At 37.7% G+C, this 16,679-nt stretch overlaps 2 protein-coding genes across 5 annotated transcripts in view; one reads left to right on the top strand and one right to left on the bottom strand.

Moving 5' to 3' along the window:
* Positions 1 to 250: 250 nt before the first annotated feature.
* Positions 251 to 11,498, top strand: DIMT1 (DIM1 rRNA methyltransferase and ribosome maturation factor). 2 transcript variants are annotated; one of them, XM_065873293.1, is made up of 12 exons: positions 251 to 451; positions 806 to 879; positions 2,019 to 2,105; positions 3,863 to 3,924; positions 4,011 to 4,104; positions 4,194 to 4,243; positions 5,872 to 5,995; positions 6,132 to 6,224; positions 7,092 to 7,156; positions 8,020 to 8,083; positions 9,337 to 9,443; positions 10,963 to 11,498. In XM_065873293.1, exons 1-12 carry the CDS (start codon positions 373 to 375, stop codon positions 11,003 to 11,005), a joined length of 942 nt encoding a protein of 313 aa, XP_065729365.1. In that variant the 5' UTR covers positions 251 to 372; the 3' UTR covers positions 11,006 to 11,498. The 2 variants fall into 2 exon arrangements, with proteins under 2 accessions (XP_065729365.1, XP_065729366.1); XM_065873294.1 differs by lacking the exons at positions 9,337 to 9,443; positions 10,963 to 11,498 and adding an exon at positions 8,256 to 8,291 and having other exon boundaries at positions 373 to 451.
* A 2,501-nt stretch (positions 11,499 to 13,999) lies between these two features.
* KIF2A (kinesin family member 2A) overlaps positions 14,000 to 16,679 on the bottom strand; it is a 67,374-nt gene continuing 64,694 nt past the window's right edge. For all 3 annotated transcript variants that reach the window (XM_065874717.1, XM_065874715.1, XM_065874716.1), the window contains 2 exons: positions 16,464 to 16,599; positions 14,000 to 14,179 (listed from right to left, as the gene is read on the bottom strand). In XM_065874717.1, the coding sequence (XP_065730789.1) occupies positions 14,094 to 14,179; positions 16,464 to 16,599 (222 nt within the window). In that variant the 3' untranslated portion in view covers positions 14,000 to 14,093. The remainder of the gene's footprint in view (positions 14,180 to 16,463; positions 16,600 to 16,679) is intronic.

Here is a 16,679-nt window from a genome sequence, read left to right as displayed (position 1 = left end):
AGGTACCACACCAAAACCTATTTAACCCATTCGGTGTGGGTAGGGGCGAGGCCCCGCCCCCGATTCCAAATTAGCCAATCCAAACTGCCAGAATCGGTAGCGCGGTGTCTTCTGGGATATGTAGGCTTCCGAGACCAGACTTTCTCCCAGCTTATGACTTCAGTTCCCGGCGGCCAGCGGGCCCCAAGGTCGGCCCTCTTTCTGGGGGCGCACCACGGAGCAAACCAGGGGGCGGGTCCTCGCCCCTCCCAGACTTGGGCAGAACCTGTGCTGTTGGTGCGGGCCGGCGATTCCCACGTGGTTCGGAGACTCGCGGTTGCAGGCTCCGGTCCTCTCTAACTTCACCGGCCTGTGGGCCTGCTGCCTGCAGAGATGCCGAAGATCAAGGCAGGGGCGAGCGGCCGGTGCCGCGAGCGGCAACAACAACGCCGGGAGCTGAAGAGCGTAGGAGGTGGGGACAGGCGGGAGGGAGCTGGGGTCAGTCGGGTTGGGTCTTCCGGCAGGACCGAACCCGGGGTGAGGACGGAGTTCTGGGCCGGGACAGTGAGACCAGGCGTGGCCCGTGCTCTGGGAGCCGCGCAAGTCCCGGGTTTCCCGGAGCGCGGGCCGCAGGCCCGGCGCGCAGCCTCTGGCTTCCTGTCCAGCAGAAGGGGTGAACTGAAACTGTCATCCCGGCTCTAAGCGTGACGTTTGGTAGCTCTCGTTGGCGCACATACTTTAACCCAACTATCCTGCTTTCTTCTCTGGGATGGTCCAATATTTGATTTTAGTTGGGAAATTAAGGCTATTTCATGTTTTCTTCCAGGACTCATGTTCAACACGGGGATTGGGCAGCACGTTTTGAAAAATCCTCTCATTGTTAACAGTATTATCGATAAGGTGGGTGTGGAAGAGGAGAGGGAGAGAGTTATTGGGTTACTGATTTTATTCTTAGGAATATCTAAGCATAGAAAGGATGCCTGGCACAAAATAGATGCTGTATAAATACTTGTTGAATGAATTGAGGAACTGTGTAGGATTCATAAACTGTCTTCAATATGATTTGCTTCCTTCTGTGGGTCTCGGTTTCTCCAGGCTCCAAATTCTTTTATCTTTCTGTAGATATTTACTTCTTAGCTTAACATTTCTGCTTGTTCGATTCCAGATTATTATTTTATTCCCAATCACTTTTTCTAGGCACCATCTATCACTGTTAGTTTTTATTTACTCCAGACCCTAAAATTATGTCTAAACAGACACCTTTGGAAGTTTGTTCCCCAGAGAAACCTATATGGTATAAGCCAATGCCACATATAAACTCTTTGGAGTATTCTTCCTGTATGGGTCTATTGATGTTCTCTTATTGTTTTGGATGATTGGGTGCTAGGACAAGAAACACAGATGGTGCAAATTACTTTCAGGATTGCAAAGGAAGCATCCTGGAGCTGTAGAAAGAACATTACATAGGTAATCTCGACTTAGTGTCGTTTACAGAATGAGAGTTGGCCTAGCTTTTTAACCTTTTTGGCTCATGGATTCCTTTGAGCATCTGATGAAAGCTATGAACTGCAGCTGTGTGCATACAGACACCGAGTTTTGTGTAAAATTTCTGGATACTCCTGCATCCCTGAAACCATACATGGATGTAGAATTGAGAAATACTGGTACAGCGTGTTATGGTTCTCAGGCAAGGTCATCATTTTGACCTTTCCAGTTTGAACTTGGTGGTAACAGAGTTGATGACAAGATGCTGTTGGAATCGTTTCAAAGGTAGAAAGCAGAATGCAACTCTCAGAAAGAACTGCTTTTCCTGCTTTTCTTACTCCTAACTATTGCCCCAAGTTAGGAGAGGTGTTAGATTTCCACTTGCACCTAATGTTAATGAGATAATTTTGTTAAGCACGTAGATCATGAAGGAATCTTCTAAAAAGGGAGTCAGGATAAGATCTAACTGAGCACTTTTGAGTAAAGATATTCAGATGTAAATTAAATTATTACAGATGTTCCTGTAAAGGTAAAGTGGTTGTGCTTGCTTGTAGGCTGCCTTAAGACCAACTGATGTGGTGCTGGAAGTCGGACCTGGAACTGGCAATATGACTGTAAAGTTGCTAGAAAAGGCGAAAAAGGTAAAAAGAGGATTTTGGTATCCTCTTGTTTGGTATCAGAAATTACTATGTGAGCAAGCTCAGGTGGCTTACAGATCTATTTAATTAATTGCTCCTTTGCTAGAAACTATCTTAGAAAATATGAGCGAACTGGGTGAAGGGGGTCAAAAGGTACCAACTTCCAGTTGTAAAACAAGTAAGCCATGGGATGTAATGGACATGATGGTGACTATAGTTAACAGTACTGTGTAGTATATTTGAAAGTTGCTAAAGAGAGTAAAAATTCTCATCACAAGAAAATAAAATTGTAATTATGTGGTCATGAATGTTACATATACCTAATCATTATGTTGTACACATGAAACTAATGTAATGTTATATGTCAATTGTATCTCAGTTTTAAAAAATGGATTAAAAGAAAAAGAAAATATGGGGTATATCAATCAGGAAAACAAACCACATTGGATATTTCAATACAGGGAATTTAATATAGGGAATTGGTTACATGGTTACTAGAGGACTAAGAGAAAAAATGGGAACACTGAGGTAACCCAATAGTAGTAATTACAGAGAGCAGCTACCACCTCTAGGCTCAGGGGAAAAAAGCACAGCAATTGGAGTTATTGGACCTTAGGACTTTGGAGGAGATCTAGCACAGGCCTCTGAGATTAGGGTGTCACCTGGCCACTGCTGGTACCTTCTTTGTGTCTTGGCTTACCTAGTTCCAGTTAAATTAGACCACTGTTGTGTCTTCTGGTGGAAGTAGACAACACGTTTTAAAGAACTTATCTGAAGAGAGCTCAATGAAGAGACCATTGACAAAATGTGGGAATGTTAAGGGAACCAGTAAACATTAGTGAAAAACCTAGGAACTAGCAACAGCAGGAAATAGTTACTATCCAAAGACCTCAAGGGGCAAGAGGAGGGAAGTGTGTTACCGGAGCCCAGTAAGAGCAGGAGCCATCGAACAGGGGCCACTCATAGCAGAACACAGCCGCTGCCAAAACCTTGTGCAAGGCACAGCCAGACATTAGGAAATACTCAACGTTGCCCCTTGCACCGGTAATGCCTTTCATCAGGCCGTTGCCTTTCAGTAGCCAATCCCAACCAGAAGTCAAAGGGCAACAGAGCTGAACTGTATGACCCTACAGGCACAGAGAAAGCTGGAGAATGGACCTGGGAGCTAAACAGACTAAACGGCACATATATCTACTCTGTAGATGTGGTCTTCCTGGAAGTCAGTAAAACCTCAGCTTATATTGAAATAAAATTAAAATTTTAGCCTATCTGGCATCCCTTTTCATTTACTTGAGAAGTTATCTGTGCTGTATGTTCTGGATCTCAGTAGATGAGAGAAGTGATATACTCATTCCAGGAGCAGTTGCTTTGTGTGCTTCTAAGAACATTTACTACAAAGACATATTGTGTATTTTTTTCGTCATCAGTTGAGTTACAAAGCGTGGAGCCATATGACCACAATACTTCTGTCAATTATTTGGGTAGAAAGCTCACATAGTCCGGTTGTCTACTTTTCTGGGTGGTGTTTTTGTTGTTGTTCCCTTAACCCCATTCCCACATTTTGTAAATACTCTCTTCATTAAATTCTCTTAAATAAGTTCTTTAAAATATGCTGGTAGAGTACAATTGAAGGAATATTGATGGTAGAATTGGGAAAAGGAGTTTAATTCATTTAAATCATGTAAGAGTTTCCATTGAGATAACAGGAAAAGATTTATACTCCATAATTAACCTAAAAAAGTTTTTTTTTTTAAATTTAGGTAATAGCCTGTGAACTTGACCTAAGGCTAGTAGCTGAACTTCACAAAAGAGTTCAGGGCACGTGAGTATACATTTAATAGAATTAAAGTGCATTTCAGTCTCATGAAACAATATTCTTTTTAATTGCTTTTCTTTTCTTATTATCAGGCCTCTGGCCAGCAAACTTCAAGTAATGGTGGGTGATGTGTTGAAAACAGATTTGCCATTTTTTGATGCTTGTGTGGCAAATTTGCCTTATCAGGTATGTTTTCAAAATGTAGGGAACATTATATATACTAAATTGTTTTCTGGTGTGTCTTTCCCAGAACTAACTAGTTAATTCTCTTACAGATCTCTTCTCCTTTTGTCTTCAAGCTGTTGCTGCACCGACCTTTTTTCAGGTTTGTGACAAGAAGAGCAAAGTTACTGCCAAATCTTAGGAAAATTGATAGTCTAGGCCATGAACATAGACAGCCAAAGATTAAGGTTAATTCAGTTGAAAAACTACTGGAGAATTTGTTTTGTAGAAAATACCAATTTGTGTGCTGCTTTCTCTCTCTCTCTTTCTCTCTCTTTCTTTTTCAATTGCCAGAGTTACTTGGGGGAGGTGTGGTCTAAGTCCTGCTCCTGAGACCAGGTGGCCTTTCCCTATTTTTTCATGCTCTTGCCATTAGCCCAGGTCAAACTTTTTATTACCTTATGTCTAGATTCTTACAGTGGCCTCCTAACTGGTTTCTAGTACAGTCTGTACCAGTAGTTTTCAAATCACAGGTCAAAAACTCCTTAGTAGTTATAAAATAGTGAGCCATGACTGTCATTTTTTAAAATTTTATTTATTTATTTTTGGCTGCGTTGGGTCTTCATTGCTGCATGTGGACTTTCTCTAATTGTGGCGAGCGGGGGCCACTCTTCGTTGTGGTGCGAGTACCTCTCATTGCGGTAGTTTCTCTTGTTGAGGAGCACAGGCTCTGGACATGCAGGCTCAGCGGCCATGGCTCACGGGCCCAGTTGCTCCATGGCATGTAGGATCTTCCCGGACCAGGGCTCGAACCCATTTCCCCTGTATTGGCAGGTGGACTCTTAACCACTGCGCCACTAGGGAAGCCCCATGACTGTCATTTAGAAAAAAATGACACGGAATAGAATGTATCAGAGGGCATTCAGTGCATGTCATCAAGGTGATCATAGTTTCATGAAACTTTTTGTTTGAGTTCCCTAAACATATATATAGAGAGAGATTTGTGGCAGGTGTTGCAACGTCAAATGTACTTCTTAGTGTGACTTATTGTCAAAAAAGTTTGAAAGTCAAATCCCAGCTTTGAAGATGCTCTTCTCCTGTTCAGGAGCTTCCCCCTTGCTTGCTGAATAAAAAGTCCACTTTCCTTAACCTGTTACACCAGGAGGACACTGATATCACAATCTGCCTCCGCTCTTCCACAGGGATGTTTACGGCCCCATGAATACAGTTTGGCTACTGAACCAATTTTGTTCGTTTGGGTTTTGTTTTTTAAAATGTTTATTTATTTATTTGGCTGTGTCGGGTCCTAGTTGAGGCACGTGGGCTCTTTCGTTGTGGCACCTGGGCACCAGAGCGTGCAGGCTTAGTAGTGTTGCCCTGTGGCATAGTGGGATCTTAGTGCCCCAGCCAGGGATCGAACCTGCGTCCCCTGCATTGGAAGGCAGAGTCTTAACCACTGGACCACCAGGGGAGTCCCTGGGTTTTGTTTTCCTAGAGGGGCTTATGGACTAGTGCTGATCTGAAATACTTTCTCATCTGATCATTGAGGGCTTACATTTGCAAGGGGTTGGAGCTACGGCCATTACACAATGAAAAACAAAGGCAGCTGGATCATTTTGTGGTAATAAAGCTCAGGTTGAAAGTGTTCTCCTCCCTTCTGGCCAGCTGGACTAATTATTAACCCCAGATATTGCTTTGCTCTATTTCCCACTTAAGAAAAGTCATTGCAGTTAAAATACATTTATAGTTGAAAATGACCTTGTTCCTTATTCCTTTCTGCTGTCTTTTCAGATGTGCTGTACTTATGTTTCAAAGAGAATTTGCTCTCCGACTGGTTGCAAAACCTGGGGATAAGTTATACTGCAGACTGTCAATTAATACACAGCTATTAGCACGTGTGGACCATCTAATGAAAGTACGTGACTGTTGTTGAAATAATGTGGCTTAACTCATCCTTGAGCATCTAGCTGTGCCTTCTGGGAGGAAAGCATATTTGATTACTATTTAAAGTTGTTTTTGAGAGGACTCCTTAAACATTTTCTGATTAATAGGTTGGAAAGAATAACTTCAGACCACCGCCCAAGGTGGAATCCAGTGTCGTAAGGATAGAACCTAAGAATCCACCACCACCTATCAATTTTCAGGTGAGGTTAAAATAACTAGGTCATTCAGTAAAGGGAAAAAAAGTCCAACCTGGAAGATGTGTGTCTGTAGCAGCAGAAAGGTAACGAGTCAACCTAAATGTCTAAACAGGAGAGTGTTAATTATGATACATCCCTGTGATGGAGTAGATGGAATTGTTTGACACAAGATAGTTGTTGAGGACCTCAAGAGCATGGGAAATGTTTGCAAAAGGTAAAAAGATTAGAATGCCATTGCAATTTGCTGAAGATTATAGCTATGGAAAACATGTATCTATTTGAATAAGACATGGAAAACAAGATAAAATGAAAATAGTTGTGTTAAATAGTATGAGTAACACTTTTTAATCAAAATTCTAATTTCTGCCATTTAAAAAGAGAAGAAAGCCAGATGATGTGATGTAAAACCTTACTGCAATCACATGGTATAAAATCGTGATTGCTTATGTGGTCAGTAACTGGTGGCAGTGGAGTGGTTGTCAGTTATTCCTGCAAGGTTTACTTAGGTGTATTGTACAGGCTATATTCTAAATCATGTCTGTTTTGAGTTTTTTGAAAATGATACTTTGATTTTAATAAATGCCATGTTCTTTGTTCAGATGTGGAACAAATATGTATTTTTCTTCTATTTTTAAAATTGAGGGTAAAATATTCAGTGAGGTGCACAGAAGTGTGAAAATCAAGTATGCACCTTACTTTTGCATATGTGTGCCAGCCAGATCAAGATATAGAACATTTTCATCACTCCAGATATAGAACATTTTCATCACTCCATCACTCCATTTATTTTTATATATTAACACAAAATAATACCTAGTAGGTATAGGCAGGTTTAATATTCTGTAAGAAAATATCCATCTACTGTTTCAGGAATGGGATGGCCTAGTAAGGATCACCTTTGTTAGGAAAAACAAGACACTGTCTGCTGCATTTAAGTAAGTATTTTACTAATTTATGATATATGAGGGATCAGTGCTTCAGATACTGTGCTAAGTGCTAGAATTTGGTCCTTTTTCCTGAACAGATACCCTAAAGCATAAACATGATCCATGTCCAGACACATTATTATCTTTTTAAATTTTTTTTTTTTTTTTTGGCGGTACGCGGGCCTCTCACTGTTGTGGCCTCTCCCGTTGCGGAGCACAGGCTCTGGATGCACAGGCTCAGCGGCCATGGCTCACGGGCCTAGCCGCTCCGCAGCATGTGGGATCTTCCCGGACCGGGGCATGGACCCGTGTCCCCTGCATTGGCAGGCAGACTCTCAACCACTGCGCCACCAGGGAAGCCCTATCTTTTTAATTTTGTACTTGGTGAGGCAGGAGAACTTAATGAAGAAAAGTTCCTGGACTTGGGAATTATATCAGGTTTTTGTTTGCAAAATGGGAAATAACCAAAAACTGACCACACATCCTGCCTAGTTTTTCCTTGGAAAGATGAGGTGATGATGGACCCCGTCCACATTTTTAAAAGATTTATGGCATTTTAACTTGGAAAAATATAACAGCAATTTGGGGCCCAAGGTCAAAAGAAAGGTGAAAGCCACAATGAAAAAAAAATGTTTGTAGATGATGTTTTGTGGAGTCTAGAACTTCTTTAAGAATGTGAGAGATGTTTATCAGGACTTACTTTTTAAATATTAGTAGTTGTGATTATTTCAGAAGTTTAAATATTCAACACCTTTTTTAGTTCCTTAATTTCGCCATATGGAACGTAAATTTAATCTTATAATAAACATAAAGGAAATTATTTATAATCTGACTTGGGAATAATAGTGATATCATGTCTTTATGTAATACAGGTCAAGTGCAGTGCAACAGCTACTGGAAAAAAACTACAGAATTCACTGTTCGGTCCATAATATCGTAAGCAGAAAATATTTCTGTTGTTTCAATAATTTGTTCTGTTTTAAAATGTCCCTATATTTCCTATTCTGTTTCATATATCATTACAAGATTCTTAATTTTGAACATTCCTTAGGATCCTTAAAAGACAGTATGTCATGTCTAACTAGCACTAGAACTTGAATTCTAACAGGTCAGTGCTGCTATGTATTTTGCAGAACATATCTGAACACCCTTGAATACTCCACTCCATCCTCTTTTACTGACTTTTTTTTTTTTTGCCATAAAAAGATTCAGTTGAATCATAATTTTCTCAAAGTTTTAAGCTTGTGTAACTTACTCAGCGTAAAATAATTGTGTACCGTTTGCTAGCCTTTGAATTGTGGCCGTCCCTTCTTGCTTGTTGCTTACGTAGCAATTACAAATTTAAAGTTACTATTTTCTCAGTGACTTTTTTTTAATACCCAGAAATTGAAATAATTAGAACAAAGTATGAGATAAATAGCAGATTTCTGGTTGTGAACCTCATGTCTCTGTATTATATTATCTGTGCAGCATTTTCTTTAACTAGTTGTGTGTGTGAGCACACATAGACATATCCATATATATAATGACTGTGATGTTTGATAACTTTTTAGTTCTTTCAAGCTAATTAAATGGAGCGGACAGATAAAAGCAAATTTCTTTTGTATTTTTTTACTCAGATCTTACATGGTTTAATGTACCACATTGCTACCTCCATTTTATGAATAAAGTCATTGTACATCTACCTACGTAGGAAATATTATGCTGGATTAAGACAAATTTTTAGATGAAAGATGTAAAGTATGAAATATTTTCAAGGGTTGGAGAGGCCATCTATGAGAAAAACTTAACTAGCTGGTAAAATGAAATTTGTACCAAGAATATGTTACTTTTAAAGAAGTAACAATTGCTGTAAAATTTATTTTATAGCTTTAATTATTTTATGTGTTATGAAGTACTTTGTGACGCCTGAAACAACTATTTCAGAATTTCTAAGAAGAAAAAGGGCAATATACATGATTTAGCTCATTCAAGGTCTTCTGTGTATTTGGTATATGCTAAAAAAATCAACCACTTAACTAATGAGAGATCCAAGTCTTAATCTGCACAAACAGGCTTTCCAAAACTATCATGAACAGATAAGGTGACTGTTTATGACTGACTGAACTAAAAAAAAAAAAAAAAAAAAAGAGTCAAAGTGACTTCATTAAAGATATGTTGTTCATTTATTCTGAATCTTATATTGATAGATAATACCAGAAGATTTCAGCATAGCAGATAAAATACAGCAAATCCTAACCAGCACAGGTTTTAGTGACAAGCGGGCCCGTTCCATGGACATAGATGATTTCATTAGGTAACTACATTTTCCTTTTCCTACATTTTTACATATCTTTACTGTGACACCTTCAGATTTAGAAATTTAAAGGCTTTTAAGTGGTATAAGGTGCTACCTGGGAGTTATTGCATAGCACTTCCATGGTATGGAAGAGTATTTGGTGTAGAAGACGGAGGCTAGTTAGCTGCAGCAGAATGAACACTTTCTGTAAGAACAGTGGTGGAGAACAGTCCGAGCCTGGAGATAACCTCTGTGGCAATGTGTGTGGTGGTGTGCATGCTCCTCCCCTCTAGCCTCCTCCCCCAACTCCCATTCACAGTTAGTCTTAACAGTTTGTCTCTTCAAAGTAGCCTGTAAGGTAAAAGAATCATAATATATATAGTTGGGTCTTTTTTTTTTTATTGAGAATAGCTTTTAAGTATGAAATAATATTAGTTACAATCATATCTGGTTATCATTTCTAACTGGTTCAGTAACTTATTTTGTGGACTGAGGCAAGTTCCACACACCTGAAGCAAAAGAAGGGTGTCATAATTAACTGGGCAATATAGACCGAAATTTGTTTTCCTTGGATTAAGCAAGTAAGTCTTAGCAAAGCAGAGTAAGGCGTCAAATTACCCAGGTAATTATTAACCTGTATTCATTGTTTTTAATCACTAACACTCTGATTTCCTAACTAATAAACCATAATTTTTTTCCTGTTTATCCAATTCATTTTTAAAGCTTCCATGGTCTAGAGGCTGATAAAAAAGAGGGTAGATTGTTATAAAAGTCATTGGTTTGACTTTTCTATGCTAGAAACATAGTTGTATGTAATTGAGACAAATGGAGCTTATATTTTATTGGCAGGCTAGCAGTACTACTGAGTCTTTATTAGATGTTAATCCTAGGAGTTGAACATTATTCATAAGTACCTATCTTCCTTTTTCAGATATCTTAACCCATCTCGATGGTTCTTATGGGCCATTCTGAAAATAATCTCAGGCAGGTCTAAGTAGAAATATTTCATCTTATTTTCCTTCATTCTTATTAATCTTCTTCAAGGTTACTAAACATGCAGTTTGCTAAATAGGATCTAATAAGTACACAGGTATCCAGAGAGAAGCAGTATTTAATTTGAAACTCAGTAACAGTGAACTCAGAGAGGAAGAATGGACACATGAGATTAGCCATTCATCTCTCTCCTGCCTCTAATTCCAAACAGCTTCACATCCACTTACCAGGTTGAAATGGAACAAGGGCCAGTGTCCTCTTAGGCCAGGGATAGTGTAGGTCTAAGATCATTTTAAATTCATCATGCCTTAAGACATACAGGCTATGACAGAAGAGGCACCAAAATGATGTGGTTTTAACCAATATATATCTCATAAATTTAGTTGAAGAATAAAGTTTCTTTACTGACTAGTGTTAGGAGTGGGTGGGCTTCACAGGTTTGCTGATGTATTTGTGTTTTAGAATTCATGGTATAGGGACTATGTATGCACTATTGCTACAAACTAGCATTTCAATACCATCCCATCTTGGTTTCTTTTTTCAGATTGCTACATGGATTCAATGCAGAAGGTATCCATTTTTCTTAGGTATCTGCAGAAGAGAAGTTTCCAAACTCAACAAAGTAGAATTATATATTCTTAATAATTTGAGAAGATGAACTATGCTTGGACACTATGTGCTTGACTATTTTTGATTTACTACTGTTGTCACCATTTATTACTCTGAATTTTTAAGGAAGTAAGTCAATTCTAACTATACAGGTTTCTTTTTTTGGTTTTGGTTTGATTTTAATATGCAACATAGGGCAGGGTCCAATTTATACATGATACTCTTCAAGTTTAAGAGCCGCAGACACGCACAACTTTACACTTAAAAGTTATTTCTAACAGTGTATTATATAAAGATGTTACACTAATATTTTCTATGTTATATATTACTGCGAGAACCTTTTTTTAGGATTTTAGCTCTTTAGGCCTTTGTTCTTCCAGTCATAAGAAAGTTAAAATATGCTTAATTTAGTCACATATTCCCCATACCATTTCTTCTTGTTATTCATGTGTACAGTAAAGCAATTGTGTCCTTGTTTCCTAAAATGTTATTTTGCTTCTCTCATTCTTTCTCTGTTTATCCTATATAATTTCTATCACTGCCTACCCCTTTAGCAATCCTGCAGCATAATAGGCTAGGGTTCTAGGTAAGCCTGAGTCTGCTACTGCCACCACATGGTGCCAGGCATATTACTTCTAGGCATTCTTACTTGTAAATGAGGATGCTCAACTAGAATGAAATGAACTATAAGATTGTGTTTTTTCTTGGGGAGATAGTCATAGATTTAAAATTTCAAAGGGTTTTATAAATCAACACTGGCTTTAAAGTTAAAATCCAAATTTTAACAGAGGTACACTGAGTGAACCTAGAAGGAAAAGATAGGTTGTTTGCATAAACAGATTTTTTTAGAAATCTGGCTTCAAAGTGATATATTAAAACATTCCTATATAACTAAAACAATGTATATTTTTAGTTAATTATTAATAGGGATATCAGCTTTCAAGTCTGAGAAAGTAAAGAATGTTTAATCCAGATCCAAAAAATTTAAGTTATTCTTTAAATAATAACTGCACAAAGCCACTTTTGTTACATAAATACTACATAATTAAGAGTAGGTTTTTTTAATCTCACAAAACTACTTAATTAGCAAAGTTCACTTGTACCATCTCTATCCTTAAAGGAAAATTTAAATTTAAGATTTAATTCAGCTTTCCCTCTTATTTCCCTGTCCTCCTATGGACTGCTGAGTTTCAGTCCCTTTTATAACCTTCAGATTTCTCTATCTGTAAAACTGAGGGAATGGATTATACTACCAAGATCTTTTCTGGTACTGATTTTTAATATACCTTGAATACTAATCAGAATGAAGCCATTATAGTATAAGGCAGTACATTTCAAATTGAGGAGACCTTCCAGAGATAGTACCCTTCTAATTTAAATAATAAATTAAGACTTATCTGTTGTGCTTTAAAATGAGTAAATTCACATATCTCTATGTCCTTTGAAGATCATTCCATAGATTTAATAATAAGCACACTGTGAAAATCTACACTTGTTCTAGATTTCAAGTTTACAGAGGAGCTTTTCACCATGGTGTTAGGATTTCCCACGGCGGCCTTCTGTGTTCTGTGGACAGTGAAGTAGGGAATCTGGCTCATGTGACTCTATTCATAGCTTCCCATTAGCCCATATGAATGAGCTGGTAGTTCCCTAGAGTAAATCAAAACAAACCACCCTTGGTAGACTTTTTTGTTGTTAACGTACTCCTAGACACTATCCTGGGAACTGAGGGAAAACTCCTAGAGAGATATATAAATCTAACAAAATATTTACATGAAAAGTGGCCAGTTTTCTTCCTTGGAATAGCAATCTGTAAAAATAAGTGCCACCATTTAAAAAGCAGCATGCCCTAGATGAACTGATCGGTGAGAATTTAGTGATTCTCATCAAATAATGGTGAAACATCATACATTAGGTAATGGGTGGAGCTTGGGTCAGATGTGCCTTTCAAGGCAAAGTCATCTCTTTCTTAGCTTAAATTCTTTTTCAAGAGACTTTATGTACTGTCTATTCTTGGCTTAAACTAACAGTTCTATTATGGACTACTTTCAATGTACATGTACATATTCATGCATCAGAAGCCAATTTCCTTTAACAGTACCATTTAAAAGGTTCATTTTGGGGTGCTAATGGACACTTCAACTTAAGTAATGGTATTGGTAAAGATCAAATTGCACTATTAGTCTTGTTAATACCACACTGGAACACACACTGCATATATATGTATTATCCTAAGATAAAACTCTTTTCAGAATTTCATTACTTTTTATTATACACCAACTAGTTTATATTTTAGTTCTTTACAAAGAAAATGCTAAGAAAATTATAACCACATGTTATATGGTTTTAAAATCATAATTCCAGATTTTTTTACATATAAGATGGAATGGTCCAGCAGCTATGTCCACTGTCACAGACTTTAGTTCCATTCATTGATATGGCACATCCTGCAAATCTAGTCACACACAAAAAATGTCTCAATTACAGTAAAAATGTACACACAGTAAAGGTAATTTACAATGACAAATAAGGAATGTAATTTATCTTGGCTGTGCTTCAGAAATTTAGGGTCAGTAGCCTTAGTCAAGGCACAAAGCAGGAAGAGGTGAGCACAGCTGTTTCTAGAAGTGGGCAAGGTATGTACAATCACTGATGAGGTATGCATGCACGCAAAGGATTTAAAACTGCTCAGTCTTGCTATGAAAATTGAACTGAGTTAAAAGGAAATGCTGTGGCTTCCCCCTACTATTCACCTCTGGATCAAGTCCACAATCTTACTTCATCATACAGAAAATAAAATTGGCAAGGATCTTCAAAAGTAAATCACTATGTGGGTAAATGAAACAAAATGCTTCACTATTCCCAAACCTTGGTTTTGCCTCCTGGACTAGAAGCATCTTGTAGACAAAGGAGTGTTTCACAAAATTGAAATGTCATTCAGGTTGAAGGGACAAGACATTTTCCACAGACACTTAAAATTTCAAACTTTCGAATGGCCCTTACAGCTGAACCATTGTATGTTACAGTAGTGAGGGTTCTGGGAATCCTTCAGCAGCAAATGCTGATTTAAAGGGCACGGGGTCTCTTCGGGTTGATTTGCTTGCTGGCCTGTTCTTCCTCTTGTAGAGCTGCACGAAAAGACTTCACTTTATCTTGGAAAAAGAAAAGAACGAGGAAATAAGTTTTGCATTACATGCAATGCAGCACACAACTTTATGGGTCCTATCAAATCAGCTCTCTTAATTAACTCAGGATTTTTCCTTCTTTGTTGTCCAGAAACTCAGAACAGTGCTCAACTATAGCAACAGACTCATTAGATTCCTGGAAATACTTGTGGGTTTTTTTTGTTATCTTCAACAGATTTCTGTTCTATTTGGCACATTTTACAGCATTCAATTTTAATTTATTTGAATTCCTTTTTGCAGTGTAAAGAGGCTATATATGTGTGTAAAGTAGACATTTCTTCTCTCAATATTAGAAAATGTCTATTCCCAATTCCTATTTTACCTTTTTAAGCTATGAAATTTTAAGATTATTTGAGTTTTTAAGAAGACATGTCATTTTTTCCTTATCAGGGATTGCAAAAGGGCATGATGGGGAAGGGAAATTACAGGACATTTCTTGGCCTTACAATTCTGTCCTACTGTCTATTGTGTACTGATTCAGTCACTTAAGAGTAAGAAATACGTAAGTAAAAATTGGAGGAGGCAAATAATAGCTGTGTGAAGATGAGAAATCTTTCTATAACAGTGGTTCTCAATTTGGGAGTGATTTTCGCTCCCCTCCCGGGGACATTTGGTAACATCTACAGACATTTTTGATTGTCACATTGGGGTGGTACTACTGTCATCTAGTCAATAGAGACCAGCGATATTTGTAAGCATCGCACAATGCACAAGAGACAGCACCTTCCAACAGTTTCCCAACTTAAAATGTGCAAAGATTATGGCTTTCAGAAAAAAGGAGAGATATAAAGTTGGTATCTCAATTTCTTTCCCCTCTTCCTAAGTAAAACGATGTTGAAAAAGTTGGCTTTTCTGAAATTTAGAAAGGAATTTAAGGGGACTTCCCCAGTGGTCCAGTGGCTAAGAATCTGGCTTCCAATGCAGGGGACACGGGTTAGATCTCTGGTTGGGGAACTAAGATCCCACATGCCATAGGGCAACTAAGCCTGCACCGCAACTAGAGAGAAGCCCGCATGCCGCAATGAAGACCCAGCACAGCCAAAAATAATAAAAAATAAGAAAGGAATTTAAGGACTTCTGGATTTGATGCCTGGTAATACAAGATAATAGCTCTCAAACTTCTTATGTTAATAACAAAATTATCTCTGGATGGTAAAAAAAATTTTTTCTAAGGAAGGACTGAATAATATAATATCTAGGTAGTAATTTCTTCAAAGTTTGCTTGCTTATACATGAATCCTGAGACAATTAAGGAAAGGAACTAAGTTGAAAGCTACATCTTACAAAGAAAAAAAATTAGGATGCATTGTGATCTGTCTTCTGAATAAAATGCATACCGAAAAAGCTGCTTGTGCATTATGACAGACTAGAAAAATGATCAAAACACTTTAAATCAAGGCTTGAATATGAAGAACATGAAAAACAGCAAATTTTAGAAACCCTGCATCTGCACAAACAATTCTAAATTGGCAAAACGGTCACTGCTGACTCTATAAGATATGATTTCAAATAACCAACTTTACAAAGAACCTAGTTTAAAAAATTTGAAGCAGCTTGTTTGATGCTAAAAACTAGCAACTTCAGTCTGGTTTCATGTTGCACTGCATGCACACACAAAGAAACCTACTTGCATATAAATGAAGATAGCTAATTTGCCAAAACCTAAGAAAGCACATACAATACATGCTTATCTGAAGCTGCAGAGATAAGCTAATTAAAAAGCCAAGAAAGGAGCCATGGCATGTAGGTAAACCACATGCCTCCCTTCATAAGCAAAGTAGAAAGAGTTGTTTTGAAACATTCCCCTTCATTTTTTAAAACAAGTGTTCAAAGGAAAAACATGACAATATGCACAGAAAGGAGATGCACATAGGAGGCTATAGAAAGATGACCCGTAATAGACCTAAACCAAGAAAAATAATTCTGAAAAGCATCGGCCCACCAAACTAAAACTCTGAATGGGTATACAAAATTTACAAACTTGTTAAAATATATTGTCCCTCTTTAATCATAAGATGTCTTTACCTTCTCCAAAGACTAAAAAAAAGATGACTAGAGAGCACTTGAAATGATTTTTCATGTTTCATTTTTAGAAAAATCAGAATGGTTCGTTGGTCTTCAATACCTCTAGAAAGATGTTAAATGTACCCATAATTTTCACTTCAGATGTCTTCTTGCAATATGAAATCCTCCCACTAATTACATACAAATATTAGGCAGATTTCAAACACTAAAATGAAAAAAGAATTACCCCGCAGCTCAGTTAAAATGTCTATTTTTTGCTCAAGAATAGCTTCAAGTTGTGTAGCATATGAATCTACATCATAGTCTACTTCTTCAGTCATCTCTAGGAGAGCCTTTTCATCTTCTAGCCATCGAATAGATTCCTGAAATGACCAAGAAAAAAAAAATAATCCAATGAGGCTATTTATAAGACAGAAACCAATTAATAAATTTCATGTTAATC

The sequence above is a fragment of the Phocoena phocoena genome, chromosome 3 (genome assembly GCF_963924675.1).
Source record: "Phocoena phocoena chromosome 3, mPhoPho1.1, whole genome shotgun sequence".
NCBI classification, from domain to species: domain Eukaryota; kingdom Metazoa; phylum Chordata; class Mammalia; order Artiodactyla; family Phocoenidae; genus Phocoena; species Phocoena phocoena.
The sequence above is the reverse complement of the archived record's forward strand: the minus strand, read 5'-3'. Positions and strand labels throughout refer to the sequence as shown.